Source organism: Somniosus microcephalus, unplaced genomic scaffold (genome assembly GCF_052327205.1).
Source record: "Somniosus microcephalus isolate GS21.2 unplaced genomic scaffold, FLI_Smic_1.0 unresolved_chr1, whole genome shotgun sequence".
NCBI classification, from domain to species: Eukaryota; Metazoa; Chordata; class Chondrichthyes; order Squaliformes; family Somniosidae; genus Somniosus; species Somniosus microcephalus.
Genome location: NW_028225179.1, coordinates 162,632,398 through 162,646,689, shown reverse-complemented (window position 1 = coordinate 162,646,689; position 14,292 = coordinate 162,632,398). Strand labels below are relative to the sequence as shown.

General features: G+C 51.4%; 1 protein-coding gene across 4 annotated transcripts; it reads left to right on the top strand.

Annotated features, from left to right (window-relative positions):
* Window positions 1-7,491: 7,491 nt before the first annotated feature.
* On the top strand, window positions 7,492-12,756 carry LOC147096432 (FK506-binding protein-like). Of its 4 annotated transcripts, none has more exons than XM_085975206.1 (3): window positions 7,492-7,614; window positions 7,817-7,978; window positions 10,507-12,756. In XM_085975206.1, the coding sequence occupies exon 3, from the start codon at window positions 10,629-10,631 to the stop codon at window positions 11,571-11,573; it is 945 nt and encodes a 314-aa protein (XP_085831332.1). In that variant the 5' UTR covers window positions 7,492-7,614; window positions 7,817-7,978; window positions 10,507-10,628; the 3' UTR covers window positions 11,574-12,756. The 4 variants fall into 4 exon arrangements, with proteins under 4 accessions (XP_085831332.1, XP_085831333.1, XP_085831330.1 ...); XM_085975207.1 differs by having other exon boundaries at window positions 7,492-7,626; XM_085975204.1 differs by having other exon boundaries at window positions 7,492-7,684.
* Window positions 12,757-14,292: the final 1,536 nt, after the last annotated feature.

The window sequence follows — 14,292 nt, the reverse complement described above, 5'->3', positions numbered from 1 at the left end:
AGAGGCAATTCAAAAACACATAAATCTTCATCCACGATGTGGACCAATGTTTCTCTTGTTTTCAGGGGAATTTTGCGAAACTCTTACAAAACAGTTTCTCTCGATCTACCCCTATCTGTTCCCCTTAATATCCTGAAAACTTCGATCATTCCATCGGAGCGGCACTGAAATTGTCCGTCTAGCCTCTGCGATCAAATCCCGGTGTGGGAATTGAACTCGCATCTCAAAGTTGAGAAAGCTGTTCACTTGAAACCTTTGATCAGATCACCCCATAACTGTCTAAATTCCAGGGAATACAACCCTAGTTTGTGTAATCACTGCTCATAATTTAACCCTTGGAGTCTGAGTATCATTTTGGTAAACCTACGCTGCACTCTCTCCAAGGCCATTATATCCTTCCTAAAGTGTGGTGCCCAGAACCCGACACAGTACTCTAGATATGGTCTAACTAGTGTCAGTTGTGGCTCAGTGGGTGGCACTCTTGCCTCTGAGTCAGAAGGTTGTGGGTTCATAGTCCCACTCCAGGGACTTGAGCACAGAAATCTAGGCTGACACTCCAGTGCAGTGCTGAGGGAGCTGCCGCCTTTCAGATGAGACATTAAACCGAGGCCCCGTCTGCTCTCTCAGGTGGATGTAAAAGACCCAATGGCACTATTTTGAAGAAGAGCAGGGGCGTTCTCCCGGGCGTCCTGGGCCAATATTTATCCCTCAATTAACATCACTGAAAACAGATGATCTGGTCGTTATCACATTGCTGTTTGCGGGAGCGCTGCACTGTCGGAGGAGCAGTGCTGAGCGAGCGCCGGCACTGTCAGAGGGGCAGTACTGAGGGAGTGCCGCACTGTCGGAGGGGCAATACTGACGGAGCGCCGCACTGTCAGCAGGGCAGTACTGAGGGATTGCCTCACTGTCGGAGGGGCAATACTGAGGGAGCGCCTCACTGTCAGAGGGGTAATACTGAGGGAGCGCCGCACTGTCAGCAGGGCAGTACTGAGGGAGCGCCGCACTGTCGGAGGAGCAGTACTGAGGGATTGCCTCACTGTCGGAGGGGCAATACTGAGGGAGCGCCTCACTGTCAGAGGGGTAATACTGAGGGAGCGCCGCACTGTCGGAGGGGCAGTACTGAGGGAGCGCCGCACTGTCGGAGGGGCAGTACTGAGGGATTGCCTCACTGTCGGAGGGGCAATACTGAGGGAGCGCCTCACTGTCAGAGGGGTAATACTGAGGGAGCACCGCACTGTCGGAGGGGCAGTACTGAGGGAGCGCCGCACTGTCGGAGGGGCAGTACTGAGGGAGCGCCGCACTGTCGGAGGGGCAGTATTGAGAGAGCGCCGCACTGTCGGAGGGGCAGTACTGAGGGAGCGCCGCACTGTCGGAGGGGCAGTACTGAGGGAGCGCCGCACTGTCGGAGGGGCAGTACTGAGGGAGTGCCGCACTGTCGGAGGGGCAATACTGAGGGAGCGCCGCACTGTCAGCAGGGCAGTACTGAGGGATTGCCTCGCTGTCGGAGGGGCAATACGGAGGGAGCGCCGCACTGTCGGAGGAGCAGTGCTGAGCGAGCGCCGGCACTGTCAGAGGGGCAGTACTGAGGGAGCGCCGCACTGTCAGCAGGGCAGTACTGAGGGATTGCCTCACTGTCGGAGGGGCAATACTGAGGGAGCGCCTCACTGTCAGAGGGGTAATACTGAGGGAGCACCGCACTGTCGGAGGGGCAGTACTGAGGGAGCGCCGCACTGTCGGAGGGGCAGTACTGAGAGAGCGCCGCACTGTCGGAGGGGCAGTACTGAGAGAGCGCCGCACTGTCGGAGGGGCAGTACTGAGGGAGCGCCGCACTGTCGGAGGGGCAGTACTGAGGGAGCGCCGCACTGTCGGAGGGGCAGTACTGAGGGAGCGCCGCACTGTCGGAGGGGCAGTACTGAGGGAGCGCCGCACTGTCGGAGGGGCAGTACTGAGGGAGCGCCGCACTGTCGGAGGGGCAGTACTGAGGGAGCGCCGCACTGTCGGAGGGGCAGTACTGAGGGAGCGCCGCACTGTCGGAGGGGCAGTACTGAGGGAGCGCCGCACTGTCGGAGGGGCAGTACTGAGGGAGCGCCGCACTGTCGGAGGGGCAGTACTGAGGGAGCGCCGCACTGTCGGAGGGGCAGTACTGAGGGAGCGCCGCACTGTCGGAGGGGCAGTACTGAGGGAGCGCCGCACTGTCGGAGGGGCAGTACTGAGGGAGCGCCGCACTGTCGGAGGGGCAGTACTGAGGGAGCGCCGCACTGTCGGAGGGGCGGTGCTGAGGGAGCGCCGCACTGTCGGAGGGGCAGTACTGAGGGAGCGCATCACTGTCGGAGTGGCAGTACTGAGGGAGCGCCGCACCGTTGGAGGTGCTGTCTTTCAGATGAGACGTTAAACCCAGGCCCTGTCTGGTCTCTGAGGTGGATGTAAAAGATCCCATGGCACTATTTTGAAGAAGAGCAGGGGAGTTCCGGTGTCCTGGCCAATATTTATCTCTCAATCAACATCACTAAAAAAAAGCAGATTATCTGTTAATTATTACATTGCGGATTGTGCTGGGTGCAAGTTGGCTGCCGTGTTTCCTACATTGCAACATTCAAAAAGTAAAAGTACTTCTTTGGCTACCAAGCGCTTTGGGACATCTGGTGGTGGCGAAAGGGCGCTGCAGCAAAGGTGAAACCAGGGCTTTGTATAGCTACGGCATGACTTGTACCCATTCTAGTTGCATCTGAGATTAGCAGTATCTTAAGTAGTAAAAGTAGGAGTAGGCCATACGGCCCCTCGAGCCTGCTCCACCATTCAATAAGATCATGGCTGATCATCGACCTCAACTCCACTTTCCTGCCCGATCTCCAAATCCCTTGATTCGCTAGAGTCCAAAAATCTATCGATATCAGCCTTGAATATACTCAAAGACTCAGCATTCACAGCCCTCTGGGGCAGAGAATTCCAAAGATTCGCAACCCTCTGAGTGAAGAAATTCCTCCTCATCTAAGTCTTAAATGGCCGTCCCCTTATCCTGAGACTATACCCCCTAGTTCTAGACACTCCAGCCGGGGGAAACAACCTCTCAGCATCTCTCAATCCCCCTCAGAAGCAACAACACCTCATGACATGGCTGGGCTCTGTCAGCGGGCAGTAAGCATCTGATGGAGGAGCAGCAAGACCTCACGACATGGCTGGGCTCTGTCAGTGGGCTGTAGCATCTGATGGAGGAGCAGCACGACCTCACGACATGGCTGGGCTCTGTCAGTGGGCTGTAGCATCTGATGGAGGAGCAGCACGACCTCACGACATGGCTGGGCTCTGTCAGTGGGCAGTCAGCATCTGATGGAGGAGCAGCAACACCTCATGACATGGCTGGGCTCTGTCAGTGGGCAGTAGCATCTGATGGAGGAGCAGCAAGACCTCATGACATGGCTGGGCTCTGTCAGTGGGCAGGCAGCATCTGATGGAGGAGCAGTAAGACCTCACGACACGGCTGGGCTCTGTCAGTGGGCTGTAGCATCTGATGGAGGAGCAGCAAGACCTCACGACATGGCTGGGCTCTGTCAGTGGGCAGTCAGCATCTGATGGAGGAGCAGCAAGACCTCATGACATGGCTGGTGTCTCAGTCACACATCGGCGCTGGTTGCTAAGGACGTGACTCCGCGAGGCGGGGCCCGATGTTGGGGAGGCGCTGATTTTTATTTTACATCAATAAGCCCCCCCTCCCGCAACCTCTTTGTTTTGTTTTTATTTATAATTTGCCAGTTGGTGTCTTTCTTTGATAGGTGCGGTTTTGATTGCTGACTGACGACCAATGAGCGCGGCTGAACAAGCGAAGGAGTTGGCGGCGGCCGTCGTCGCTAAGGCAAGCGGAAGCCGGTTGCTGGAGAAGTGACGCCACCGCGCCGGATGTTGGGGTGAGTGCAAGGACGGTTGAGGGGAGAGTGACCGGGGAGCGGGATTATTACTGAGGGGAGAGCGGGATTATTATTGAGGGGAGGGTGACCGGGGAGCGGGATTATTACTGAGGGGAGAGTGACCGGGGAGCGGGATTATTACTGAGGGGAGAGTGACCGGGGAGCGGGATTATTACTGAGGGGAGGGTGACCGGGGAGCGGGATTATTACTGAGGGGAGAGTGACCGGGGAGCGGGATTATTACTGAGGGGAGAGTGACCGGGGAGCGGGATTATTACTGAGGGGAGAGTGACCGGGGAGCGGGATTATTACTGAGGGGAGAGTGACCGGGGAGGGGGATTATTACTGAGGAGAGGGTGACCGGGGAGCGGGATTATTACTGAGGGGAGAGTGACCGGGGAGGGGGATTATTACTGAGGGGAGAGTGACCGGGGAGCGGGATTATTACTGAGGGGAGAGTGACCGGGGAGCGGGATTATTACTGAGGGGAGAGTGACCGGGGAGGGGGATTATTACTGAGGGGAGAGTGACCGGGGATGAGGATTATTACTGAGGGGAGAGTGACCGGGGAGGGGGATTATTACTGAGGGGAGAGTGACCGGGGAGCGGGATTATTACTGAGGGGAGAGTGACCGGGGAGCGGGATTATTACTGAGGGGAGCGTGACCGGGGAGCGGGATTATTACTGAGGGGAGACTGACCGGGAAGGTGGATTATTACTGAGGGGAGAGTGACCGGGGAGCGGGATTATTACTGAGGGGAGAGTGACGGGGGGAGGGGATTATTACTGAGGGGAGAGTAACCGGGGAGCGGATTACTGAGCAGGGAGAGTGACCGGGGAGGAGGATTATTGCTGAGGGGAGAGTGACCGGGGAGGGGGATTATTACTGAGGGGAGAGTGACCGGGGAGGGGGATTATTACTGAGGGGAGAGTGACCGGGGAGGGGGATTATTACTGAGGGGAGAGTGACCGGGGAGGGGGATTATTACTGAGGGGAGAGTGACCGGGGAGGGGGATTATTGCTGAGGGGAGAGTGACCGGGGAGCGGGATTATTGCTGAGGGGAGAGTGACCGGGGAGGGGGATTATTACTGAGGGGAGAGTGACCGGGGAGCGGGATTATTACTGAGGGGAGAGTGACCGGGGAGCGGGATTATTACTGAGGGGAGAGTGACCGGGGAGCGGGATTATTGCTGAGGGGAGAGTGACCGGGGAGCGGGATTATTGCTGAGGGGAGAGTGACCGGGGAGCGGGATTATTACTGAGGGGAGAGTGACCGGGGAGGGGGATTTTTACTGAGGGGAGAGTGACCGGGGAGCGGGATTATTACTGAGGGGAGAGTGACCGGGGAGCGGGATTATTACTGAGGGGAGAGTGACCGGGGAGGGGGATTATTACTGAGGGGAGAGTGACCGGGGAGGGGGATTATTACTGAGGGGAGAGTGACCGGGGAGGGGGATTATTACTGAGGGGAGAGTGACCGGGGAGGGGGATTATTACTGAGGGGAGAGTGACCGGGGAGGGGGATTATTACTGAGGGCAGAGTGACCGGGGAGCGGGATTATTACTGAGGGGAGAGTGACCGGGGAGGGGGATTATTACTGAGGGGAGAGTGACCGGGGATGAGGACTATTACTGAGGGGAGAGTGACCGGGGAGGGGGATTATTACTGAGGGGAGAGTGACCAGGGAGCGGGATTATTACTGAGCGGGGCGATTATTACTGACCGGGGAGCGGGATTATTACTGAGGGGAGAGTGACCGGGGAGCGGGATTATTGCTGAGGGGAGAGTGACCGGGGAGGGGGATTATTACTGAGGGGAGAGTGACTGGGGAGCGGGATTATTACTGAGCGGGGAGATTATTACTGAGGGAGATTATTACTGACCGGGGAGGGGGATTATTACTGAGGGGAGAGTGACCGAGGAGCGGGATTATTGCTGAGGGGAGAGTGACCGGGGATGAGGATTATTCCTGAGGGGAGAGTGACCGGGGAGCGGGATTATTACTGAGGGGAGAGTGACCGGGGAGCGGGATTATTGCTGAGGGGAGAGTGACCGGGGAGCGGGATTATTACTGAGGGGAGAGTGACCGGGGAGGGGGATTATTACTGAGGGGAGCGTGACCGGGGAGCGGGATTATTACTGAGGGGAGAGTGACCGGGGAGCGGGATTATTACTGAGGGGAGAGTGACCGGGGAGCGGGATTATTACTGAGGGGAGAGTGACCGGGGAGCGGGATTATTGCCGAGCGGAGAGTGACCGGGGAGCGGGATTATTGCCGAGGGGAGAGTGACCGGGGAGCGGGATTATTGCTGAGGGGAGAGTGACCGGGGAGGGGGATTATTGCTGAGGGGAGAGTGACCGGGGAGCGGGATTATTGCTGAGGGGAGAGTGACCGGGGAGCGGGATTATTACTGAGCGGGGAGATTATTACTGAGGGAGATCATTACTGACTGGGGAGGGGGATTATTACTGAGGGGAGAGTGACCGGGGAGCCGGATTATTACTGAGGGGAGAGTGACCGGGGAGCGGGTTATTACTGAGGGGAGAGTGACCGGGGAGCGGGATTATTACTGAGGGGAGAGTGACCGGGGAGCGGGATTATTGCTGAGCGGAGAGTGACCGGGGAGCGGGATTATTGCTGAGGGGAGAGTGACCGGGGAGCGGGATTATTACTGAGCGGGGAGATTATTACTGAGGGAGATCATTACTGACTGGGGAGGGGGATTATTACTGAGGGGAGAGTGACCGGGGAGCCGGATTATTACTGAGGGGAGAGTGACCGGGGAGCAGGTTATTACTGAGGGGAGAGTGACCGGGGAGCGGGATTATTACTGAGGGGAGAGTGACCGGGGAGCGGGATTATTGCTGAGGGGAGAGTGACCGGGGAGCGGGATTATTGCCGAGGGGAGAGTGACCGGGGAGAGGGATTATTGCTGAGGGGAGAGTGACCGGGGAGCGGGATTATTACTGAGCGGGGAGATTATTACTGAGGGAGATCATTACTGACTGGGGAGGGGGATTATTACTGAGGGGAGAGTGACCGGGGAGCCGGATTATTACTGAGGGGAGAGTGACCGGGGAGCGGGTTATTACTGAGGGGAGAGTGAGCGGGATTATTACTGAGGGAGATTATTACTGACTGGAAGGGGGATTTTAACGGGGAGAGTAATTGTTACTGAGAGGGAGGCGTATTATTACTGGGGAGGGGTATTACTGAGGGGACGGGGATTATTATTGATGGGGAGGGGATTATTACTGAGGGGAAGGGGGATTATTACTGAGGGGAAGGGGTATTAATTACTGAGGGGAAGGGGTATTAATTACTGAGGGGGAGGGGGATTATTTTCTGAGGGGGAGGGGATTCATTTCTGAGGGGGAGGAGGATTAATTACTGGGGGGAAGGGGGATTATTACTGGGGGGATTAATTACTGGGGGGAAGGGATTAATTACTGGGGGGGAAGGGGGATTATTACTGGGGGGATTAATTACTGGGGGGAAGGGATTAATTACTGGGGGGAAGGGATTATTACTGGGGGGTTATTCCTGAGGGGAAGGGGGATTATTCCTGAGGGGAAGGGGATTATTACTGAGGGTGATGATTACGAGGGGGATGATCACTAATGGGGGTGATTATGGAGACAGCCCCTGTAGGGAGGCAGAGTCCCAGATATGTTATGGATGGCTGACATATAAGATTTTTGGAAGTATGTTTCAGGGTACTATATCACCTAACATGAAAAGCATAATTTTGTTTCAGATTTTTGAGTAAATGATGTAAGCTACAATTCTTTTGAAGCAGTATGTTTTGATTATAAAGCAAGACTTTTTTCACAATATTGTGCTTCGCTTTCTGAGTGTGCATTACTTCAAAACGTTAATGTTGTAATTTCTTTTAAATGACCGCAGCACACCCTCATCGCAGCCAATCCAGCTGGCCTCTGCATTCTGCCGATAAGGTACAGTGGTGGATGTAGTAGCAGGGGTGTATGCTTGCTCCTGAAGGATACACGGCTATGCACTTGTACGGCAAGTGAGCGAGAACAAATCCAATCCCTCATTGCTGTTTGCGTAAGTATCGATCATTTTATTCAGTTTGTTTGTTGCAATCATACGTTAAGCTGTACTGTTTTTGATGACTAGGGCTTCTGAAATATAACTAGTTTTTTTTCAGTAGTTCAAGATTCGACGGATTTTGAAGTTGAGGGGAATAACTGTCTATTATCCAGTCGAAGGATGTCTCTGATAGGCAGCAGAAAGCTTTGCCAGTTTTGACACCCAGTGGGACCATTGAGTGCTGCCAGGTCAGGGATGTATGGGTTGAAGCACCTTCTACCCTGTTTGCAACAATTTGCCTCGACTGCAACTTGTGCCTGAAGTAGAATATGCTACGGTGCACCCATCGAGTGACCCCATCTTGTGGCTGGTGGCTCCACAATTGTTGCAGCACCAGTTTTATCTCAGACTTGCACATGACAAGTGTACTGCCCTTAGATACCTACCTCCACAGAGTGCACTGCCACTTCCCTGGCATTACAAATTGCCGATGTAAGCATGCAGGTGCAGCAGGCGGTTAAGAAGGCAAATGGTATGTTGGCCTTCGTAGCGAGAGGATTCGAGTACAAGAACAAGGATGTCTTGCTGCAGTTGTACAGGGCCTTGGTGCGACCACATCTTGAGTATTGTGTGCAGTTTTGGTCGCCTTATCTGAGGAAGGATGTTCTTGCCATGGAGGGAGCGCAGCGAAGATTCACCAGACTGATACCTGGGATGGCAGGAATGACGTATGAGGAGAGATTGGGTCGATTGGGCTTATACTCGCTGGAGTTTAGAAGAATGAGAGGGGATCTCATTGAAACTTATAAAATTCTAACAGGACTAGACCGACTAGATGCAGGAAAGATGTTCCCGATGGCCGGAGAGTCCAGAACCAGGGGTCACAGTCTAAGGATAAGGGGTAAGCCATTTAGGACTGAGATGAGGAGGAATTTCTTCACCCAGAGAGTGGTGAACCTGTGGAATTCTCTACTACAGAAGGCAGTGGAGGCCAATTCATTAAATATATTCAAGAAGGAGTTGGATATATTTCTTAAGGCTAAAGGGATCAAGGGATATGGGGAGAAAGCAGGGACAGGGTACTGAATTTGGATGATCAGCCATGATCTCATTGAATGGCGGAGCAGGCTCGAGGGGCCGAATGGCCTACTCCTGCTCCTATCTTCTATGTTTCGATGTGCTGTTTGGTAGGCTTACACCCAAGTGTTGAGACTGTCTGTTGAACTTGTGCCCTAGTATTATGTGATGACTGCAATTCTTTGTAGACGGCGTTATGCCATGAAAGTAGCTACAACCTCCGAATCGCTCATTTGATATTTAAATAACTTCTTGCAAAGCTAGATTACATTACTGACATATTAAATTACCAGTCCCTGCCGGCATATCCAGTGAGTGGGATTCTCCATGTAAACAGTAGAGGGGTTATTAGACTGTAAGCACACACTGGGGTGGGAGAAGCACTCGTGAGTACGGACGGGCTTCAGATGGCATTTGGAACTCTGACCAGGACACAAACTTTGAGGTAAGAAAAATTAAATGGTACCATAAATTACCCGATGAGGTAAGATGCAGACTGTTGGGAGTGCACTTTAAACACTGCTGCAGACCCCAAGCATAACATCCCCTAAAGCATGAGGCTGGCACTTTCATTTGCTGTTCCAACAGACCTGGCGGCCTTGAGTGAAACTTCTAAACTATGAGCAGTTCGAAGTAGTGGCATGTGCTGACATTTCAAGTGGTTCGAGACTGCCCAAACTCGTATCAGTTGAGAGCGGGAAGTATCGTGTTCAGCCCACTGCAACGCTCAGTCCCCATTTTAGTTCTGTTTTCAGATTTTTGCAAATCTTGTCTACGGTTTAGAAGAATTTGAGGTGCACAGAGTGATCAGATGTTCAAATTTTGTTTGTAAACTTGAGTTTAAATGGAAAAAAAAATCATCACACAGGTTTTAATAGTCTGGCTTTTACTCGTTGTGCTTTACTGACAAGAATGTCACTGAGAATGAAGCAAAATAACTGCTGAATATAGAGTGAAGCAAATTACAGGAGTTTCAGGCAAAGCCAAGGTTCCATGTTTCATATTTGTTTGAATGGAAGAAAGTATCTGTTATTTTATATAACAACATAGGCATGGGAAACTTTGTTTGAAGTTCCAAAGTACTTAGAATGTGATTGTTAACGTGCTGCATGGTGTGACACCAAGTCATAACAGAATACGATGTTCCAGGTTCAATCCTTGGGATGAGTGAGCTGTTGCAGCAGTGGGACTTGGTCCCCTTGAGAAATGCAAAATGGGGCAGGGTTCCATGACCTCTCTTGATTGCTATCCAGAGACCCCGTTGAAAAGTATGTGGACAGGATGTCGCTGGTAAAATAGACAGCTAAATGCAGTGAAGAGAGGCTATTTGGGAGAGGTACCAGATTGGTACCTTTTTAAAGCGTACATCAACGAGTGAGCAGCATCAGGAAAAATGGTAAAAAAAAAAGTTTCTTTTTTTAAATGCTCACATTTTAACCTTTGGTATTTAAAAAAAAACCTTGCAGATGCTGTGTTTAATGACTGAGCTGCTTTCTGTATCGTGACTTGGGAGCCATCACCACCTTCAGAGCCATACCCACCAAGTACCTCACAGTGTGATGGGACTATTTATTCAAACTGAAGGATCATGGCAGCAAGCCAATTGAGTGAGACCTTGGAGGCCACCAATCACAGCGATGGGCCCGAGGAAACGAGCAATCCAAATGCTCCAGCTAAAACATGGACCAATCCTCAATCTTTCACTTGGGCCTGCCCAGATGGGTCCTTTGTGAAGACAATTTTACAGAGGGGTAGCGGCCTAGCAAAACCCAAAGAAGGATCAAAGTGTCGCGTTTGTGTCGAAATGGAGCCGACCAGCAAATTTGACGCAGGGAAACATTTCCGAAATGGGATCAATCAGTCAGTTGAGATGATTCTTGGGGAAAGTGATACACAGTTTGCGGAAATAATTGACAAATGTATTGAAACAATGCTGCTGGGAGAGCAGTGTGAAGTACATCTGGCTCCAGGGTTGATGGAGACGTTGACGGACTGCGGGGAAGGATCGAAGTTTACTGTGAAACTGGAAGAGTTGACCAGTCACAAGGACTCTTGGGAAATGGGATTTGAAGAGAAGTGGGAGGCAGCCTCGCACCACAAAGCCAAGGGCACCGAGCATTTTAAAAATGGGAACCTCTTTGGAGCCGCACGGCGTTACGCAAAATCACTGAGGCTGCTCGTGACGGTGACATATGACGTCCCTCCCGAGAAAGGAGAGGAGTACGACAAGGTTCGAAGTACACTGTACTCGAACCTGGCTGCCTGCCAGATAAAGCGAAACCAGTACCGAAGTGTCATCCAGAACTGCTCCAAGGCACTGGCGATGGACCCTGACTCTGTGAAGTGCCTGTACCGCAGGGGCCAGGCCTATGCCTCCATCAATGAGTTTGTCAAAGCCAAAGGCGATTTGAAGAGAGTGCTGGAATTGGAGCCGGGAAACGCAGCTGCTGTGCAGCAACTGAGAATTCTTAATGAACAGGTCAAAGCACAAAATGAAAAAATGGGCAAAGCAATGAGTAAGCTGTTCAGCTGAGGGTCGGTAAGCATTTGGATAAGTAATCGAATTGCAGATTTACAAAATAGTACTTGAATACAGGAAAACTCCATGTTTTGAACGAATGATGCATGTGTTCAAGGATGTACTATACCTTGGGGTTATAGCGACCATAAAATCGTATTGCAAGCGATCCACACAGCTCATTCCACAACTTGCTAATGATTATAATGTCAAATTAACGGTTAATCATCCAGATGGTCCTGAATATAATGAGAATGAGCTGATCTCCTATGACCTGGATGAGTGCAGCTCCAACAACACTCAAGAAGCTCGACACCATTCAGGATAAAGCAGCCCGCTTGATTGGCACTCCATCCACCACCTTCAACATTCACTCCCTCCACCACCGGCGCACTGTGGCTGCAGTGTGTACCATCTACAAGATGCACTGCAGCAACTCGCCAAGGCTTCTTCAACAGCACCTTCCAAACCCGCAACCTCTACCACTTAGAAGGACAAGGGCAGCAGACGCATGGGAACATCACCACCTACAAGTTCCCCTCCAAGCCACACACCATCACCAACCTGTATCGCCGTTCCTTCACTGTCGCTGGGCCAAAATCCTGGAACTCCCTTCCTAACAGCATTGTGGGTGTACCTACACCATATGGACTGCAGCGGTTCAAGAAGGCGGCTCACCACCATCTTCTCAAGGGCAATTAGGGATGGGCACTAAATGCAGGCCTAGCCTAGCCAGCGATGCCCACATCCCATCAATGAATAAAAAAAAACTTTGATTGTAGGTAGTCTCTGGGGCATGAAGCACTGTACTGAGGGTCAGCTGCTAACCAGAACACTCATTCGTCACTCAAGAACTCCCTGCATTAAGTGGTTAGATAGTCACTGAGGCTAGCCAGAGTTTAATTGCTGTTTGATGAGGGAAGTTTGTATATTGGCAAGTGCTTGTAAATTTCTGGCTGCTGATTATATGTAAAAAAAAAACATATTTTCACTCTTCTGACTGTGACACCTGATGTGTAGTGTGTAATCAAAACTTTAAAACGAACTGGCAAATATCCTGTGGAACAACCCACACCAAGTTGGATAATTTTGAGGAGAAGAACGTTAACCCATCCAGACCATAATGTATTTTGCTGCTAAAGTGTAGGTGACAAATTTGTCGGGTTGCAAAGTCTTAATAAATTTTAACTAAATAGCAGCTGACTTCGTTTTGAGGCAAATTGTTATTCAGGTTGGAGATCCGAAGCCTGATCGTGGGAATGTGTCTTGGACCCACATTTAATATAGAAACATAGAAGATAGGAGCAGGCCATTCGGCCCCTCGAGCCTGCTCCGCCATTCAATGAGATCATGGCTGATCATCCAAATGGCTGTCCCTGCTTTCTCCCCATACCCCTTGATCCCTTTAGCCTTAAGAAATATATCTAACTCCTTCTTGAAAATATTTAATGAATTGGCCTCCACTGCCTTCTGTGGTAGAGAATTCCACAGGTTCACCACTCTCTGGGTGAAGAAATTCCTCCTCATCTCAGTCCTAAATGGCTTACCCCTTATCCTTAGACTGTGACCCCTGGTTCTGGACTCCCCGACCATCGGGAACATCCTTCCTGCATTTAGTCTGTCTAGTCCTGTCAGAATTTTATAAATTTCAATGAGATCCCCCTCATTCTTCTTAACTCCAGCGAGTATAAGCCCAATCGACCCAATCTCTCCTCATACGTCATTCCTGCCATTCCTGAAACTTCACACAAATGACACAAAGCTGGGTGGGAGGGTGTGCTGTGAGGAGGATGTCGTGAAACTCCAGTACGATTTGGACAGGTTGGGTGATTGGGCAGAAACATGGCAAATGCACTATAATGTGGATAAATGTGAGGTTATCCACTGGTGGCAAAAACAGGAAGGCAGATTATTATTTGAATGGCAATAGATTGGGAGAAGGGGAAGTGCAAAGAGACCTGGGTGTTCTTGTGCACCAGTCGCTGAAGGTAAGCATGCAGGTGTAGCAGGCGGTTAAGAAGGCAAATGGTATGTTGGCCTTCGTAGCAAGAGGGTTCGAGTACAGGAGCAAGGATGTCTTGCTACAGTTGTACAAGGCCTTGGTGAGACCACATCTTGAGTATTGTGTGCAGTTTTGGTCACCTTACCTGAGGAAGGACGTTCTTGCCATGGAGGGAGTGCAGCGAAGATTCACCAGGCTAATACCTGGGATGGCAGGAATGACGTATGAGGAGAGATTGTGTCGATTGGGCTTATACTCACTGGAGTTTAGAAGATTGAGAGGGGATCTCATCGAAACCGATAAAATTCTGTCAGGTCTGGACAGACTAGATGCAGGAAGGATGTTTCTGATGGTCGGGGAGTCCAGAACCAGGGGTCATAGTCTAAGGATAAGAGGTAGTCCATTTAGGACTGAAATGAGGAGGAATTTCTTCACCCAGAGAGTGGTGAACCTGTGGAATTCTCTGCCACAGAGGGTGGTGAAGGCCAGTTCATTAAATATATTCAAGAAAGAGTTGGATATATTTCTTGAGGCTAAAGGGATCAAGGGATATGGGGAGAAGGCAGGGACAGGGTACTGAATTTGGATGATCAGCCATGATCTCATTGAATGGCGGAGCAGGCTCGAAGGGCCGAATGGCCTACTCCTGCTCCTATCTTCTGTGTTTCATGGAAAGCACTCCTCATGGCAAGCTCGCTTGGCCTATTATCCTGTTTGAGAGCAGGATCATTC